The sequence below is a fragment of the Gracilinanus agilis genome, chromosome 1, assembly GCF_016433145.1.
Source record: "Gracilinanus agilis isolate LMUSP501 chromosome 1, AgileGrace, whole genome shotgun sequence".
In the NCBI taxonomy this organism is placed as follows: Eukaryota; Metazoa; Chordata; class Mammalia; order Didelphimorphia; family Didelphidae; genus Gracilinanus; species Gracilinanus agilis.
In genome coordinates this window covers 524,239,530-524,259,363 of record NC_058130.1, presented here as the reverse complement: position 1 = coordinate 524,259,363, position 19,834 = coordinate 524,239,530, and the positions used below count along the sequence as shown (strand labels likewise).

Genomic DNA, 19,834 nt, shown 5'->3' with positions numbered 1-19,834 from the left:
AAAGATTATGGGAAAGAAACATTTGGCGGCTTCTAAGGTCTGGAAGGTCAGGAGAGCCACCATGTTAGGGAGACAGCCCCCATGGCGGGGTTTGCGGGCACAAGCCCGGTGCTGCGGCGCTAGAGCAGAGGGATCCATTCGGGAGACTGCCCTTGGAACCATGAGGCCGGGTTCTACAAAGGGAAATAATTCTCTGCTGGATTTAGAACTGAACTTGGCAAGTGGGGACAAGTGCTTTGAGAGGTAACAAAAGAGGGAGAGTGGTGCTCGGGCTTTTGTTATGTCTCTGTAGGGAACATCCCTCTGTAAAAGCTGGGCCACGTTTACTGGTTTGGAGAAGGTAGAGGACTTACTCGCAACAAGATCAGTGCAGCAAGGGGGACTCTTTAACTGTATTTGACATCGAAATTACGAGAAAATCTATCAACGGAAAAAGCCGCCTAGCCCTTCAGGGGTACCCCTAGATCCCCAGGGAGAGCGAGACGACCAGCTCCCTGTGAATTATCTCCTTTCTATACCATTTGCTTTAGAAAATAAAAGTATATAAACACTCTACAAGTTTCTTACCAAACAGTTCTGGATGTCTGCTTCCTTCCAAACCTCTGAGTCTCTCTTCTCTTGCTTAACATACAGAGATGGATCTGAGGAGGGCAAGGCGTGCAACCATTCTGTCACTGGCGCCAGTCTCCGGACCCCAGCCGGAGCTGTGTTGCAGGACATTCAGAAAGCCACAAGGTAGTTTAGCCATTTTGCCATAGGAAACTGCCCCTGGCACCAGGATCCTTTGGTAGAAGGGAGAGCTGATGTTTCAGTCTCTTTGTGTTCTGCCGGGTTTATGGAAATCTTTCCTCTCCCCCCCCCCCCCCCTTGGGTGTTTAAGTTCAGAATAAATAGCATGAAAGAAACCTCTCAAAACTTAAAGGATCACGGATTTGCAGCCTGAACGGGCCTTAAGAGGCCATAGATTCCACTCCTCCATTTTACAGATGAAGAAACAGACTGGGACCTATTAAGAGGCATTCTGCAGTTCAGAGCCTGGAGCCTTGGAACCAGATATTCCCTTAGCCTTTGCCCTTGGCGATGTCTCCGTCTCCTCCTCCTTCAGGATTCCCTCGTCTTTCCCCTCCTCATATCAGACTCCGGCGCCCCCCCCCAGTGTGAATAACTATTTTATTCGGACCGGCTCCCCCCTCCCCCCCACTCCTCCTCATCCGCTCGCTTGAACTCTCGCGGTAGTTGCCTCCCGACCAATCTTCTCATCCCTGGCTGTGTTCCCACTGATCTCTACTTCCTGTTGCCACACGATTCCTCGTCCAAGAGTGTTATTAATGGTTACTTCTATTTATGTCTATTATTTATGTTCAGTCCTCAGAACCTCCTTTGGACCAACCCAATTCTCCATTTCCTTCAAGCCTCAAGGCAGGATTCTTGGAAAGAGTCTCAGCCTAGACTTTTCACTTGGCACATTCCTGTTCCTTCCTTTATGGGGTTCTGGACCAGCCTGAGCCAGCTCTCCTCAGAATTGCTTTAGAATTGTTTTCCGTCTCCTACACTGAAGAGCCCCAGGGCAAGCAGGGAAGCATCTTTTCAGCCTCTGTAGAGCCCTCGGGGCTGGCTGAACCAAAGCTAGGGCCGCCTAGGCCTCCCCTGAGATCTCTTCTCTCTGGATGAGAAGCCCTGCGGGTCCTGGCTCACCGCCCTTCCTCCTAACCCCCAGGATGCCAATGGATCATTCTGGGCTGCTCCCTCAATTGCAGCTATTAAGGGATGCCGGTGTCTGCGTTCAGTCTGATCTCCGCCAGGGATGAGCGTTCAAACTTCTAACCAGGAAGCCCCAGTTACTGGGCCTGACAGTGAAATACGTATAACAAACCATTTCGGGATGCTTGGAGCAAGCGGGTCAAATTCAGGTAATTTTTATCGTTTACCAAATGATTTTGACGCCTTACTCAAAACTCTATGTGAAATAATCCTCTATCTTAAAGAAAATGCCCCTAGAAATCCCAAAAATAAATTCACTGGGGGTATTTAATGTTCCGTATGTGTGATTTAATTTAATAAGCATTTATGAAATGCCTCCTATGGGATGAATTATGACACCGCAGCACAACAAAATTCATTTCTAAATGAACTGAAAGCAAATACTGAAGGTATTTTTAAAGCCCTTACTTTTGGTCTTAGAATTGATCCTCAGTATTCATTCTGAGGTAAAAGAGCAGTCAGGGCTGTGGACATCAGGGTTTAGGTGACTTGCTCAGGGTCATACAGCTGAAGAAGTCGCATAAAACCAGGATGTTGCCCCTTATCACATGAGCAGAAGCGGGCACTCCCAATATCCCCAGAGTCCCAGACCTGCCGCTTCCTGGCAGCAGTTTGCCCCTCCTTCCTGTCTTGAGGGGTAGGGGAACCTCTAGTCCTGTCTCTGAGTACCCGTGGCCTGGGGTCGGGAACTGTGGGCACCCGGGGCTTAGGAGTCCACTTTCATGTCATCTCGGGCACAATCCCTCGGGCTGGCTCTACAACATGGGATCCGTGGAATAAAGACGGACATCCGAGGGCTAAGAAATCCCCATCTGGGTGGATGCTGACCGCAGGCCGCCATCAGTCTGGGATTGGCTTTCAGGAGTTCCCATCACTGAGCGGAGTTCCACTTTAAATGTCAAAATATTTTTAAAAAATCAAATAATCTTGCTTGGCAAGAACCATAAGCATCTAAGTTTTGCTCTTCAGGGACAGGTCAGCATTCTCAGACAAGTCGCCCGTAAATGGTAATTCACCATCTTGACTAAGTTTTGTATTTGTATTTTGAACACAAGGTAAGCTTCAGCTCAGGGATTTTTTTGACACACTTAGTTATGTTGTAATTTTCAAGCAGAAAGCTTTGATAGCAGACATTTCTCTATAGTAAACTTGAAGCGACATCTCTTTTATTGATAGAAAATGTAAAAAGTAGGCCACAAGTTCAGTGATTTCACATAATGCAGACAAACCAAACCCATTCCACATTATCAGGAAACAAACATTTAAAATCAGGACTGGGTATATGCAGTTCCATTTGCACATATGGGGCGGGAATCAAAATTACAATTTAATTAATAGCTAAAAAAATGGAATATTTTTTGAACAGTCCAGATCAAAAATTGATAGCCGAATTCTGGGCTGATTGTCTCCATCTTGCAACAAAGAGTAGACACGGGATTATATATACATAATAGATTTTCACATACATGATCTCACTTATTTTTCCTGAAAAGACAAAATCTTTTGGCTGAATGTCACTTGTTGAGAACACTCTTCATAAAATAGAAATGTTTCAGTGCCAGAATAGGATCCATCTGGCTATACTCGAATTGAATAGTGACTTGATGAGTTACAAGAGAAGATGAATTTATTCTGTTGAAACTACTTAAAAAACAGCAACCTGTGTTATTCATTGTCCTTTTAACGAGCCCTCAATTTCATTTCTAACTCTAGACGTCAGAATTTCATACTTGCTGGAAAGGTTATGTCTATTATTTTATTCAGTTGTTTCAGTTGTGTCCAATTCTTTGTGACCCTTTTGAAGTTTTCTTGGCAGAGAAAGCAGAATGCTTTGCCATTTCCTTCTCCAACTTTTCTTACAGATGAGGAAACTGAGGCAAACAGGGTTAAGTGACTTACCTAGGGTCACACAGCTAGTAAGGGTCTTGAGTCCAAAAATGAACTTAGGAAGAGGAGTCTTCCCGACTCTCAAGGCCCAGCAGTCTTATCTATCTCTTCTTACACCTATCATCATTTAAGCCCAATCTCATTTCACACCAAAGTCCCTAAGGATGATTCCAAAAAATTAATCACCAGAAAAAGCATCACTGGCCTGAGGACATGTTAAGAGGAACTGCTAAGACTTCAGTGCTAAGCAAAGAAGTGATTTTTAATTACACAATCTTATCTTATTAATTCTAAAGGAGTTCTTCATTGATCTAAAATGCTTGTGGTTTTGAGTTTGTTTTGAAGTATGGAATTTCTTCAAATGTGGAGTCATTTTTAATATTCCACAAACAAGACGCTTTATACTTTGGTATTGCTTGTCAGCATACTTGGGTTCACTGAAGTTATCTTTTGTGCTGAGGATAAGAGAGGAATGTAAATGTGTATGTTTAACTCAAGGCACTTTTATCTTTTCTCCTTTATGGATTAGAATAGCAGAAATTGGTCATAAAGGCCAAATTTTTCTTAAAGATTTTTTTTCTATTAAGTAAATCTGCCAGAACTGGGAAAAGGGGGACCCCCCTATAAAATGGATCCAAAATAGGGCATTAGTATAGGTCTACTATTCTTTTATTTATAAAGAAACAGTAAAGGATAGGAATTACAAACAGAAAATAATGTATACTTTTGGGTTTTTTTTTTGGAGTCTTGCTACAGGCAGGCCATTACCTCCCATTTCTAGGAACAGTTTGAATAATTTATGAGAATTTCAGCCTCATTAGTTATTGGTTCATCCAGAAACTTCCCAAGATAATAGTGAATAAAATCACTATGGATATTATGTGGTAATCTAGCTTGATGCTTCTGGAACATGCTTAAATTTAAAAAAACCTATAATAATAACAACAACAACAACAATAATAATCATCTTGTCTTTGGTCTTGGTGTGGGTCTATATTTTTTCTCCTGCTAAAAATCTTATTCTTACTCTTACAATGGCATTGGTTGTAATCATGATATTTTCAATTCCACAAAATGAAGTCCAAACTAGGTTTCTTTTCTTCATTGTTTCAGGAATATGGGCCTATAATTACTTCTAAAAGGTCAGTTAATTCTTCTTATATACCTTTCTGTTCTCTCCATATTTACATCCAGGGCTCCCATCCTATCCAAGTCCTACCAAGCACATTAGGATCTGTAGCCTGGTCCATAAGACACTTTACTTGAATTTCTTCTGAAAGTCCATCCTCTGGTTCTTGAGCACGAATGTTGTGATCTTTGCTTCCTCGAGCTACAGATACATAACACTCAAAGGCAGCTGACTTCTCATGGCCCAGGCGTAATTCATCACTGAAATAAAAATCACATTATTTTAAACCATATAATTGTTTCTGTCTGTGGCTGTATTCCTAGCTGTGCTATGCCAATCTCTTCATTTCACCACTTGTAATAAATTCAGCAAGCCCAAATCACAACCCAATTCTACAAGATCATAGGAGTTTTAGAAGTAGAAAGCATTTTAAAGATCATCTCCTTAAGCAAGAACTCCAGAGTTCCATCAAGCTTGTCTTTGGCCATTTTGCTTTCAATTCCTAAGAAAAACTTTCTCCTTCCTGTTAAGGAAGTGAATAGACATTCCAGACACTAATACTTGCTTGAAATTTCAGGAAGAGCCTTCTTAGCATTAAGAGGGCCTTTTAGATCATCCAGAAGAACCTCCTGATGGATGTAGTAATCTTTTCTACAATATCACTAATAAGGCATCATCTAACTTATAATCATGGGAGCCTCAAGCAATCCATTTTTGGAAGGCTCTGATTCTTAGGAAGAGTTCTTCTTCAGACTGAGAATAAACCAGCATTTTTTAAAAAATATTTTTAAACCCTTAACTTCTGTGTATTAGTTCCTTGGTGGAAGAGTGGTAAGGGTAGGCAATGGGGGTCAAGTGACTTGCCCAGGGTCACACAGCTGGGAAGTGTCTGAGGCAAGATTTGAACCTAGGACGTCCCGTCTCTAGGCCTGGCTCTCAATCCACTGAGCTACCCGGCTGCCCCTAAACCAGCATTTCTAAATGAAAACCTAGTAACAATAAGGATAAGCATCAGTTGTTAAGATGTGACGGGAGTTAAAAAAAAAAAAAAAAAAAAGATGTGACAGGAGTCAACACTTTCTATTTTCCACTTTTATTTGGTATAACTATCAAAGCTTCCTTAACTTCACTCTAAAAGAGCTAGAAGAAAAAAAAAATTTTGTAGTGTACAAATAAAATATTCTCTTGGATGGGCAAATGACTCTTCCCTCTCTCCATACTCTTTCCCATACCTAGTTAGAAATGTCATGCTAACCTTCTAGAAATAGCTTATTTTCTTTATCATAAGGGCAATTTTGGTCATTAACACAAAATTACTAGTCTCATCTGAATAAGAAACACCTTACCAGGTAATAATTGCGGGATTGGCTCCTGCTAACTTTCTCTTAGCATACTTTATTTTCTGTAAAGGATACCAGTTTATTTCAGTCATGTTTACTTCTCTGGTCCAAGATCCTCCTTTTTTCAACATCTTTTGTTCAAAGTTCTAGGAGAGAACAACATTGTTTTTCTTCTACTTATCAATTATGTAATTATGGCCATAGTAATGAAGGAATGTTAAAAATGCACATTTACACATTTAATGAGTTGGAATAGACTGAGGTTATTTTTTAATAATGATCCATGAAGAGGTTTCACTATCTTTAATTCTTTATGAGTTACAAAGAAATTCTGAGGGATGGTGGAGAGGATAGGAAACATGGTACTAAATAATAAAAATAAATATGTGATTCAAGTAAGCTCATTGTTAAATATTCCCAACTTTCAGACATTATGGCATGAAAAGAACACCAAAAGAACTATATTTCCAACCATAACTCAACTGTGTCAACCTCCACTGAGCTTTTCTTTCCTCTACCTTAACCAACAGGGAACAACTATTTTTACTTTCTGGTTTTGCTTAGGTCTTGAAATAGCCATTTCTCAGGCAAGATGAGCCTGACATGCATCATCTACCCCAATTTAAATATTAGTTTCTAATAGAACTATACAAAACAAAAAAAATATACAAAAGCTTTCTTGAAGCTATAAGCTGACGTGTCTCGGGTTAGACTTCGGTGAGGATATGGAGGAGGGCATCCATACCAAGAGCCAAACCTACCTTCCAATCTAAAGAAGGTTCTTTTACAAATACATCCATGGTGCTGAGGAGAAGGCCCGGATCTGAGCGAAAAGCTCTCAGGGCGTGGACCATGACACTGTAGAGCAGACCAGTTTCTTTCATTGGTAGCATCAGATTAATAAATTGGCGAGTCAGTCGAAAAGGCATCAACTCGGGGACTGGTAGAAACTAAAGGAAAAAGCCACGCAGAACATTTAAAAATACTCCCTAAAAATCTCAAACTGGAAGGGGCTGGCCGTCCTTTACCACGGCCGCGTTTCACCGTTATTCATCTGCAGGGCCGAGGAGAACACGCAGCCTGCCTTTAAGGTGAGAGGCGGCAGGACCACCCCACGGCCGAGATGGACAGGGACGTGGGTGCCCAGCGACGCATCCCACGGCTGCATACCTGTGTGGCCGAGCCAAACGCGTGGCCGAAGTCAATCCCCACCATGCCGCCTGTCTCCAGGTGGATCATGAAGTTGGACAGGTGCCGGTCTCCGATGCCCAGGAGCCAGTGGCTGACGCACAGCAAGGCATGGGAACTGGCGAAGTGGGCCCGCAGTGCCAGGAAGGCCTCGGGGGTGGTGCTCATCCTCACGAAGGCGCGCCTGCGAGAGGGGGAGGAGGCACGCTCAGGGAGCCGCGCAGGGGCGCCAGGCCGGGCTCCCCCCCACGGCCCTGGCAGTTACTCACCTCAGTAAATCTGCGGGGACTCTGCTCTCTCGGTTTCTGTGCGAGGTGACGGCTTCTGTGCGATTGGCTCGCCTAGGATTGGAGCAAACACAGTCCTTAGTGAAACTCCAGTTTTAGAGTGGTGGCTCCCAAGGACTGGGTTCTAGTCATCCCTTCCCTAGTGGCTGGACACATCTCCGAGACCTCTTACTGCGGCTGGCGAGACCTCTTACTACCGTGGAGAGATAGGGCTCAGCGGATCCTCACAGCCGCCCCAGAAGGCGCGCCGTGACCATCTCCATTTTACAGGGGAGGGATGGAGGGATGGGAGGCAGACGAGTGGCTTGCCGGGAGTCGCACAGCAAGTAAGTGTCTGACACCAGACGGAATCAGGGTCAGAGTTCTAGCCACAGTGCCGCCTGAGGTGCGATCATTTTTCAGTTGTGTCCGACTCTTTGCGACCCCATCCAGGCTTCTCTTGACAAAGATACAGGGGTAGTTTGCCATTTCCTTCTGCAGCTTATTTTGCAGATGAGGAAACGGAGGGAAACAGAGTGAAGTGACATGTCCAGGGTCATATCACATAGCCAGTCTGTGTCTGAGGCCAGGCTTGAACTCGCTGACACTCTATCCCCTGAGCCATCTTGCTGTCTCGAAACACCACTCAAGAGGGGACAGCTGGGTGGCTTGGCAGATAAGGAGCCAGGCTTGGAGACAAGAGGTCCTAGGTTCAAATTTGACCCCCTCAGCCAATGCTTAGCTGTGTGACCCTAGGTAAGTCATTTCACTACCATTGCCTAGCCCTTACCACTCCTATGCACTGAAACCAAAACACAGTATTGAATCTAAGACGGAAGGTCAGGGTGTCAACAACAACAAAAAATACCATGAAAGAGTTTGGATTATTCAGGTAAAAACCACATCCACCCAATGAAGAGAAAAAAAGAACTCTAGTTCTTTTAACTCTAGTTAAAGCAGAACTTTAACTTTAACGCATTATTCCACAAATAGGACGCATCCTGTGACCTACTTCAGAGGACACCCCATTGGGAGCCTCCTTTTCTGTGGCCGTAGTCGCGAGCAGGGCCTCTAGCTGAGAAGGCGCTGCTCGGGCAGAGGCGTCACTCCTGGGAGCACACTGGCTCCTCTCTCCATTCACACGTGCACTTTTCCTGCATTCCTCAAGAATGGCCTCAATCACAGGCGCCATGAACCGCCTGCCCAGGGACTCTCACCCAGCGTGGGTCATGGGGCACCCCAGGGGGCCGAGACCAGCTTTCTATCCACTATGCCACGGTGCTCATTGAACATGGATTGATGAATATTAGTACATTTAGAAAAGTATGAAAACAATAATATTACCCCTAAAAGTTACATAGTAAAGAAAAAATGTAAAACAGTAATTTAGAAATCTGGGTATCAAAACACACTATTCAGAACCCAATTTCATTCATTAAAAACAGGCTAATAGAGTACACTTCACAGTGTCCCTGGAAACAGGAAGAAGCACCGTTAATAGCAGTGACAAGCGACTCCCAAAGGGCCTTCCCACCCTGGCCAAGGAGGCAGACAGCATGGTGCCCGGCTCTCGCTTCCCAAGCCTTTGGAATGGAGCTGCTACCATCATTGCAGTGAAAGCTCTTTCTACGCCCTCGACACGAGGTCTCCTCTCTCCTCCCGGGTCTTTGTGCCATCCCTCTCTGGGTTCTTTTCCTCCTCATCTGACTGCCCCTTGGTCTCCCCTGCTGGATCATCAAGACTGTCCTGCCTCAAACTGTGGGGCCCTCTCCTCTCTGCCCTGGGCCCTCTTCTCTTTCCTTTCCATATTCTCTCATTTGAGGATCCCATCCATTTCTTTAGGTTCAACTAACATTTCTATACAGCTGCCTCTTTTTGTTAACCGTTACCTTCCATCTTAGAATCAATCCTATGTGTTGGTTAAGAGCTGGGCAATGGGGGTTAAGTGACTTGCCCAGGGTCACACAGCTAGGAAGAATCTGAGGCCAGATTTGGACCCAGGACCTCCTGGCTCTGGTCTTGGCTCTGGTCCAGATTGGCCCATTGAGCCACCTAGCTGTCCCCCAGATAATTCTTTTTTTGTTTGTTTTGTTAGTAGCTTTAGTTGCTTTATTACAGCAAAGTAGAGATAGTAAAGAGGGAAATGTAGGAAGGAGGTAGAAAATATTGCCTAGCTAAATACCCTATAATTGCCAGCCCAAAGAAATCCAGCTCAACTCCAACAAAGGCTCCCTCAGGTCTCCATCTCTAATCAGGAGTCATGGTGGTCTCTTCAACAAGAGTCTTACCGTCAAAGAATCAATCTCCAATCCAGAAGTACAAGGCAGAAGTCCTCCCTTAGCAAGAGCCACCAAGGCAGCAGAAGTCCCCCAGATAACTCTTAAATCTATAAATCTAACCTTAGTTTTTCTCCTGAACTCCAGGTTCCAGGTGCTTCCTGGACATTTCCATCCCCAGTATTCAACAGTGGATTAAATCTGTGTCTCCTAAGTGTGCAGACTTCCTTGCCTCCTCACTCTCCCTATGTTCAGTCAGTGGCCAAATCTGATTTTTACAGCCGCACAGCTCTCCCACACTTGCTCTTCTCTCCACCCCCATCTCCTCTCCTCTGGGCTTCTGCAGCAGGGCTCTCTCCCCAAAGTCCATCCGTACTGCAGAACTGTCGATGGGACTTTCCTAAAGCACAGACGGACCCTGTCACTCCCCTTCTCAGTCTACTCCAACAGTCTCCTCGTGCCTCTAGTATCAAATAGGAAGTCATCGATTTCGCCTTTGAACCCCTCCACCACCTGGTCGCAGGTTGTCCTGCTGGCCCTCCTCTATATACGTGCCTCCCTTTCCCTAGTGCATGGTCCAGCCGGGCGTCCCTGGCATGACAAGCCCGCTCCCGTATCTGCACCTTCCATGGGCTGCTATCTCTGCGGGCAATGTGCCCTCTCCTTGCTTCATCTCGGGTACTCCCTTATTTCCTTCAAGATTCGGTTCCTTCATCCTGAAACCTTCTATGATACTCTCCCCCAGAATTACCTTGCATCGATTTTGTACAAATATGAATGACAAATGTATTGGGGGTGGGCACACACATCTTCCCCTGATAGAATGGAAACTTCTTGAGGTAAGGAAATGTCTCATTTTTATCTTTGTCTCTCCAATGCCTACCACAGTGCTATATGTTTTTAATTTAAAAAAAAAGGAAGGATCACACTTACTTGTACATTAACATGTAAGCACTAACATCTTGTTTTCCAGTCATTTTTGTCAGCCAGCTAATATATTCCGATTGTGGGGCTCTGGGTCCACTAACATAGAAGTTAAAAACAGGATTGAAAAATTAGTTACTTTTTAGAGTCATATGATTTTAGAATGCCAACTTCCCAGCAAAACAATTTAATACATAATTTGGTGTCATTCTCAATAGAAGAGTGAAAAAAAGCTTTTAATATATTATCTTATAAAACTTCACCCTCTTATTTTGGATGCTGGATATAAAATTTAACATACATTGTCCTTTTCTCTCAAAAACCTTTAAAGAAACTAACTCTCTCTGCTATGTAAACCTACAAAGAGTAATAAAAAAGAAAAACAGATATAATAATTCCCTTCTTAATACAAATTTAATATAATAGCATTGTATTGGAGTTTAGTACAATGTTATCATCTCTCCCTCAGCCCGTGCCTCTCCTGACTGCTTCTTCACATTCTCCTCAGAGGTAATACCTCCCCATCTACAGCTTCCTTCTCTGGCAAGTCCCTTTTAGGACCCATTTGAAGATGTAGCCCCCACAGACATACCCTCTTCCCAGGACAAGAAAACTGCCCAGCTTTCAGCTCCCTTTGATGGATTTATCTTCTCCCATTAGAATATAAGCTCCCTGAGGTCAAAGACTGCCTTGATTTGTATTCCCAGCACTTAGCACAGTGTGTTGGCACAGAAAAAGTGCTGAATAAATATTTTATCTAACTAGCAAGACAATTAAATAGCTTGGGGATGATTTAACCATTCTAACTTTAAAATGTCCATAGAGCAAACTATCCTGTTAGAATATAATATTTGACCATATGCTCACCTTTTCAGTGGATGCAGAAGGATCATATTGCCATTTTAAAAGAAAGACTGGATTTCTCTATCAGGATGCAAGTGCTGAGAGGCTACTCACAGACCTATAGATTTTTCCAAACTAGGTTGGTTTGCCCCTTTGGGCCAGCTGGTGACCCCTCACTCCTGGGAGCTCAGCACATTCCTGCTGATCTTAACTGAGACACCTCATCATCACAGCTCACTGCAGCTTAGAACTCTCAAGCTCACCAGCATCCCCCTCCCTGGTATCCAGAACTATAGTATCATGCTCCTCCATACTGAAATTTTAAAAATACTTATAAGCATTTGGGGGTGGAGAGAGGTCAGTTTAGTCTATTTTTTTATTCTGTTTAAAACATTCCTAAACTCTTTTCTTCCTCATTTATAGTACCAACAGGTACATAACAAAGCCCAAATTAAAATAAGATTTAATTATTTTAAAATAAAAATTTCTGCTTGACAATTGAAATGTAAAATGTATCCTTACTGTTATTTGTGAGAACCTGTAAAATGCTTGGCTTGCTGGGAAAAATATAAAATTGTATAAGCTCAGCCAATTTTGGGTGCTGCTATAAAAATTAATCATTTTTTCTACAAATGTAAAATGTATTAACTTACGAACAAGCATTAATTAAGCATTTATTAGGTGCCAGGTCCTGTGCTAAGCGCTTTACAAATATAATCTCATTTGATGCATTTATGGTATATTTCCTATGACTCATTCCTAAGTCAGTTTCTAAGTAGACCTTTTGATCGAAGTCTCCTTTCTGCTTGTTCCAACAAAGACTGAAAAAAATCTGTAGGTTGTAAAACTAGTAAGACTATAACTACAGACTGAAGGTCTCTTTTTTAAAACAGGCAGAAGAAAGACAGCTTTAATATATGTGGAAAGCACTTTCATTTCTATGAATGTCTACAGCTGCCCTTTGCAGCTCGATACTATGATTCCATTTTATGAATGGAAGTATAGAGGCAAGTTGTTGACTAACTAATGTCTATGAGCCAGCATGTCAGTCAGATGATCTCAGAATTCTTGGCTTTACGGAGATCTACTTTTCAACACCTCTAGAGTCTGAGTTTTTCTCTTCTAGGAGAAGAAACTCAGTTATTTAACAACTATAGTTTGAAGAGAAACACTGATTGTCCTCCTTTAATAATGTAATCTTGGTTAATAATTTATATTACCCAGAAGTAAAAGCTTCATCATAGTCTACCTGCTCTTACTTGAATCATTCCTGATGGATGATAATCAAGCCCTTATTTTTATTAATATTCACAGAAAAGAATGATCTTGCTATTTCTAGAAACTGGGAAATCACCCAGGTTCAAATCCTCGGTGTAATTTTTTGCTCCTCTCTTGTACATAATAGTCACTAAGGCCTTTTAATTCCGTCAAAACAGCATTTGCACTTGTCCTTTGCTTTCAAAAGAATGTCCAAACCCTTAATTTTTCACAGCTGTGTTGCTGCAGCATACTGAACTGGTCTTCTTGCCTCCAATCTTTCTCCCTTTTACCCAGCATATACAATATCACTGCTTCAAAACTCTTATTCTCCCACATTATAAATTCTCACAAACACTTCCTTTTAAGGTTTATCATCTTCATAAACCCTTTGGAAAAAGAGGTTGCATCATTATTCTTTGAAAAAACAAAACAAAAAACCTGCCAATACTTCTTTACTTCCTCATGCTTTTATTCACATTTTTCCATCTCTTAGAGAAATTACTCTCTCTATGTCTCATTTCTTCAGATATTTAAATTCTATCTTATCAACTTAAATCCTTTACATGAACTTCAAATTTGTAAAAGAGGCCAAGAAAATTATATTGAGAACTCTGTTAATATTGTTCTTCTGCTTCATAGAAAGATCTAAGTCACATGGCTTACACCCAGAGGGTCAAATGTTCAGGATTTCATTTCAGAACTTAAGTCTTTGACTTATGCCATGGTTCATTGGCTCCAATGACCAATATGTAACACCAGAGATGAAAGGAATTAGTGATTTTTCCCTAAATTCTTTTAGGACCTTTATAGGGCATTTTTAGAAATGCTCCTTTTTACCTCTTATGGCCTGAAGAACAAACAATTATTCTTTGCTAAGTGCTAAATAAAGAATTTAGTTGTGATTCTTCCTTTTCTCTGCCTTAACTGATCCCAGTCAATCTGAACATCCTGAAACAAATACAAAACCTCCACGAGGTCATATGAAACATGAATACACTCCTCTGTATTTCTTTTGCTTGAATGAAAGTTTTGCATTTATAAGGGTGTTATCTCTTAAAGAAGGGGAAAAGAACAATGGATGATCATCAATTTTTTCATTTGAATTTTTTGGCTTAAGGAAAGTACCTTGTTAAAATATCACAGAAATTGAGGAAGAGAAGGCAGGCTTTTTTTTTTTTTTAATGGAAACATCTCAATTTATAATGGGTCAGATTAACAAAGAAATTTGTAAAATTAACTTATGAAAAAATCCAGTACCTTAAGACAAATTAAACTTTAAGTTTTCACATAAACTTAAAAATTTATGCCCCAAATTCACCAGGGCAAATAAAACCTTTTATTACCTTTCATAAGCAGCTTTCTCCTCTTGAGACATATTATTTAAAAGAAGTTCCTTTAATGTACAGGTGTTTTCTATCCATTCAATCAATCCTACTCTGAAATAAAAATTCAAGGTATGGCTGAAAACTCCAATTTCAAAAGCAACAAGTCAATACATCTATACATATATTTAGTTTTTATTTTTTTCCTTCAGACCATGTTCCCATTTAATGGTTTGTAAGCCTATTAGGGGTAGAAACAATCCAAAGGGGTTGTGCTAAAAATTCTTTAATCTAGAGTCTAGACAAATAAATCTGATGCATCTAAGTAAGACGGAAATTCACGTGAACTGGTTACCTGCCTTTTCTGAGACAAACATCAAAGTCATTGCTTTTTTCAAGCAGACCAGCATCCTTCCGTTTTCTTGTCATGTTTAGAACACTGAGAAGTCAGGTGGCCAACCCATCCAAGAACATGACTTAACTCATCAGTCAGATTTCTTCACTAAAGGATTTCTTTTTTTTCTTTTTAAACATTTCAAAACTGGTTATGTTTCAGACTTACAGACCTCATGGAATTCCTACCTGGTGGTCATGGGGATAACATGGTAAGTTTTTAACCGCATGTTCCTTTGGCTACAGGCAGCATCTTGTGACAAGATGATATTCATGACCTCAAACAGTTGCTCGATGCGCTGATCCTGTCGCAGATCCTCTCCTCCCTTCACAAGGAAAGGATATTCTCTCTCATCATTACCTCGGATGATAATACGTTTTGGCTTTCTGATGGATGTCATTACTTTTACCTTAGGAAAATATTAAAATGTTTTAGATGGAGTTTCAAAGAGTGAGTACAAACTGGGTCACCATAAAGCCCAGATAATCAGGTCACCATCAATAATAAGAATCCTCAGGCATATTTCTTGGTATTCTTCAGTGCAATCTTAAACTCATTCAGCCTGGCAATTAGGCTTGTAAGAGGGAGATTTTAGGTATTTTATAGATATATATTTAAAGTGTGGCCACCAGGAATCAACAATTCAGATTGATTACGTAATTAAATTAGACTCAAGTCAGGACCGGGTTTAAGGTAATTTATTTACAATTAGGAAGGTAAAAGGTAGGGAAATAGAGAAAGGGAGAGGCTAGTCCAGGCCTACAGAGGCCTGGACGGAGAGAGGTTAAGAGGCTAAATAAATGAGGCTACAAGCCACAAGGCCTAGCAACCAGATAGGCTAGTGCCTAGTTAAGGCAGGGTTTGGAAGCAGCCTAGGTAGGCCAAGGAAGTCAGCCTAACTTACCCACGTGACAATACAGAGTGGAAGCTGCCTGAGGTCTCCTCAGAGATCCCTCAGCGCCAAGTTCAAAGTGGGAACTTCTCAACAGGAAGTAACTCACATACTTAAAGAGATAGTGTCTTTCATCACTTCCTGTGGGTCCACCTCTAATTCAAGCAGACAAATGGCAGCTTCTACACTGATTTGGACTGCCCAAAGGGCAGTCCCTTGTTCTTGATTTGTTACTTAATGTCATGTGTGGGTAACCCATTTCTCCTCCCCACTAAGGGAGGTGAGGATGACATCATTTCTATGCCTAGGGTGAGTAGAGTTTGACTATGAATGGGCTAGAGTTAATTCCATTTACACAGGCTAGACATGTTGGGCTTTGTAGAGTCGGGTTTTTCAAGAACACAAGAAAGATGGGAAGATCACATAGGGTTTGGGATCAGCAAAATTTCACTACCACCAATTTACCCTTCTTATCGGTTAACAAGACAGCCTTTGCTGGCAACGCTGTCTTCTTGTCGGTGACTAGGGGCCAATAGAAAGTTTTCCCTTGTTCACAAATAATCATCATTCACTTACAAATGTGAGGATCTTAAATAATTAAGTCACTTTTAAAAAAAACACTGAGTTTCTTTGCCCATATTTCATAAAGGAGTCTAAAGACTCTGGTTCTAAGTCATACTTCTAACAATTCAATTCAGTAAGAATTACTGAGTGGATACCAAGTAAAGCGAAACACTATAGGCACAAAGATGACAAGAAGGTGGAATCTGTCCTCAGGAAGTTTGCAATCCAATGGAGAATAAGAAATTCATATGAATAACTACAATACAAGATAAAATATGCGATGTGCAAAGTTGATAAGAAGAATCCTAGGTGAGAGAATATTTCTAGAATGGTCATGTTTGCCTTTATGCAGGAAGCACCACCTCCAATGAATCTCAAAAGGAAGGATTTTAACCCATGGAACTGGTTGTAGCACCTTGGGAGTAGCAGCTGGTAATAATCTATTGAAAGTATAGGAGATAGCATGAGCAAAGGCATAGAGACTGGTGTTGTAGATAAATTAATAAAGTAGGGTGTAATGTTTAAGATTAGGTATTAGGAGGCTTATCAAGCAAGGCTGGAGAATTCTAAATGGAATGGGGAAGCAGGAAGTGGCTCTTTCTCCTAGGATGGATTCCATGTTGGCTGAGTACAAGTTGCTGCTGACCAACTGACTCAGTGGGAGACCTCAGGGGAAGTGAAGTTTGTATCCTGAAGGAAAAATATCTGCCTGTGGGAAGTTAGGTCGAGTATGTCAAATCTAACCTGGGCTGCTGGTCATCTCAGGCTGGTTTAACTCCCTAACCTTACCCATCTCAAGGATTACTGGCTGAGGACCTGGGAGAGCTGTATCATTGCTGGATTTGGATGGACTCAGCAGGGAGGATCCCACTTCCATCCCTGATAGTCCAGCTGTGCCTTGATATAGCCTATAGCTCAGTGTAGATAAGGTTCCTTCCCTAATCCAGAGACTTGCCCATAGGTTGTTTGAATAGACATCCCTTTCCCTTCCTTCAAACCAAAGTTTATCTATTAAACCTGTCTTTATAACTCTGGTCCCATTCTACTCACTTGTGAGTTTCACAGACTTCCAGGCTAGGTGGATCTGTGGTGGCAGTTGGTATCAACTGCCAATCCATAATCTCCTATTCCTTATTCTTTGGTGGGGTTTGTATTTCCCCAGTTTGTTAGTCCAGTCTGTTATCCCTGTCCAGTCAGTCCTTCTTCTCCCCTTTCTCTAAACCTAGTAATATTTAAGCTACCCATAAGAGTTTCCCCAGAAGACTGGACAGGCATAATGTAAAGGGAGAAGTAGAGTGCAAAGCCAGATCAGTAAGAGCCTTAAAAGTAATGGTAAAAGATGGATATTTTATTTGTATCCAATAAGCAATCTTGGAAGATTTCTGAGGAAAGAACTAGCAAAAAAGAGAGGCATTACAAAATTAGGTTAACATCTATGTGAAGGAGACACAAAAACAGGTATAAAGTCATTATAATTATTTATTTTTTTGTAAAGCCCTTAACTTCTGTGAATTGGCTCCTAGGTGGAAGAGTGATAAGGGTGGGCAATGGGGGTCAAGTGACTTGCCCAGGGTCACACAGCTGGGAAGCGTCTGAGGCCAGATTTGAACCCAGGACCTCCTGTCTCTAGGCCTAACTCCCAATCCACTGAGCTACCCAGCTGCCCCCAAGTCATTATAATTATTGAATTTATAATTGAGATTATAATAATGAGCGGGGTGCTTGCAGTGGTCCACACATTAAGGCGAGATGAGGAGATGTGTCCAAGAGAGTGATGATCAGTGCCTGGGTGTGCAGCATGAATGAGAAAATGCCTGGGAGGATCATCCACAGAAACTAAAGCAGGAGGGCAGGGAGGGTCAGATTTGGGGAGGAGGACTGTGTTTGGGATTGTTGTAGGGAAAATGCAGATTAGGACTCAGTCATTAAAGAGCAGACTTTGCCAGGCAAAGCTGGCAGGAGCTGAAAATTCCAAACCTGGAATGCTGGCAGAGGAAGCACTTTTACACAAAGACTTTGCATTTGTAGTTGTGAGCTGGGTACTCAACTGTCTGGAGTGAGCCTGTGTGTGGTGTTTTGGGTATCTCAGTGCTTTGGAGCTGTGCCTTGGAAATTGAATACAAGATCTCCTTTCAAGACCATGAAGGTGCAGGTTGAGAAAGGATTTCTGTGTTGGTGGACACCCACAGAAACTCCCATCTCCCTGACTTCCTAAAATTGGATTATCTTGCTGCTTAACCTTTGTTCTTGGGACAAGCTGAGACATCTAGATAACAGCCAAAGGACAGCTTTGTGAGATACCATTAACACTGACCAGTCAGCTCTTGCCCAGGCTGTCTGCTTTTGTTTAGTGACAGAGTAGCCATCTCCATCCCTCCAATTCCCTGACAGTTAATCTCTAGACCCAAGTGATAGTTCCTCCTGCTTCCCTTCACTTCCCATCCCTATTTATCATTAAACAGTTTAGATAGTACTATCTTGCCTGTGTAAGTCCTTTCCCAGATATTTAGTTAACACATTGTACCCACTGTGTTACTTTCCCTGGTTATTATTGGTTTTATTCTGTTATGTTATCCTCAGCTAAGTGTTTTTACTTGTGGTTTTTCTGTTAGTCAGTTCCCTATAGTCAGTTGACACATCTAACGGACTACCCTCTTTCTCCACTGTAGTGAGGGACTCATTTTAACTCCTTTTCTACACTTGTTTAGCCCCCCACTTCCCCCACATCAGGATGCACTAGATGTAGGGGGCCAGTTAGAGAAAGAGGATGCTCACATAGTCCCCTCTCTCACAAGCCTTTCCCACTCTGCCCTCCTCTTTCCTTCCTGCCACAGCTGATGACTCTGTAACTCTCCCGGCACACTGCCAGCATCTTTAGGGAAGGGGAAGTTTTACTCTTGTTGTTCTATCTTATTGCCTAGAAGTGCCTGGCAAAAAGCTGGTGCTTAATAAATGTTTGTTGACTAATTGCTAGCTGTGTACTCTTGGATAAATTACTTTCAATACAATCCAATAAACATTTATTAGGCCCCTACTATGTGAAAAACATTGTTCTTCGTGGTGAGGATAAAAATATTAATAAACCAGTTTTTAACCCATCTAAGTATTCACTTATAAAATGAGGATACTACTACCTACACCTTGATAACCTAATATAGTTGTGGGGATGAAGGTGACAGAGTAGACAGTGTTGGGCTGGGAGTCAGGAAAATCTGAATCCAGATTCTGCCTCAGATACTTACTGGCTGTGTGACTCTGGGCAAGTCACTTAATCTCCCCCAGTCTCAGTTTCCTCATCTGTACAATGGCAATAATAATCTCACCTACCTCACAGGATGGTTTAGAATCAAATAAGATAACATATAACATCTTGTAAATACTAAATAAAGTATTTTAAAGTTCTTTAAAAACTATAAGCATATATCAGTTTTCCATCCAGGAGGATCTGATATAGCAAAAATCTTAATAAGAGAAAAATAAGATAATTTGTGCCATCTTACCCTTTCATCAAATCCAGTGATTTTTGCATGATATTCTGGTAATGGCTTCCCTTTACCATCATACTGACCTTAAAAAAGAGCAAAAATGGATTATTTAAAACAAATTCCTGTTTCAAAAATGGAGATCTAATATGGTATTAATGCTATATGTGTAAAAGTCTGAAAAGTTCATACAGAAAATAGGAATTCATCTTCTCTTAAGAGGAAAAAAATAATCAATGTTAGCTTTTGGAATTCAGTTTATTTATTGCCTGTATTCAATATACAACATCCCAAAATATAAATCAA

At 41.6% G+C, this 19,834-nt stretch overlaps 1 protein-coding gene across 1 annotated transcript in view; it reads right to left on the bottom strand.

The window, feature by feature from the left end:
- Nucleotides 1-3,683: 3,683 nt before the first annotated feature.
- Nucleotides 3,684-19,834, bottom strand: part of PRKDC (protein kinase, DNA-activated, catalytic subunit) — a 176,941-nt gene continuing 160,790 nt past the window's right edge. The window contains exons 79-87 of the mRNA XM_044682793.1: nt 19,547-19,614; nt 14,779-14,999; nt 14,218-14,310; nt 10,781-10,870; nt 7,575-7,646; nt 7,288-7,489; nt 6,879-7,067; nt 6,124-6,263; nt 3,684-5,037 (exon numbers count right to left, since the gene is read on the bottom strand). Coding sequence (XP_044538728.1) covers nt 4,833-5,037; nt 6,124-6,263; nt 6,879-7,067; nt 7,288-7,489; nt 7,575-7,646; nt 10,781-10,870; nt 14,218-14,310; nt 14,779-14,999; nt 19,547-19,614 — 1,280 coding nt within the window. The 3' untranslated portion in view covers nt 3,684-4,832. The remainder of the gene's footprint in view (nt 5,038-6,123; nt 6,264-6,878; nt 7,068-7,287; nt 7,490-7,574; nt 7,647-10,780; nt 10,871-14,217; nt 14,311-14,778; nt 15,000-19,546; nt 19,615-19,834) is intronic.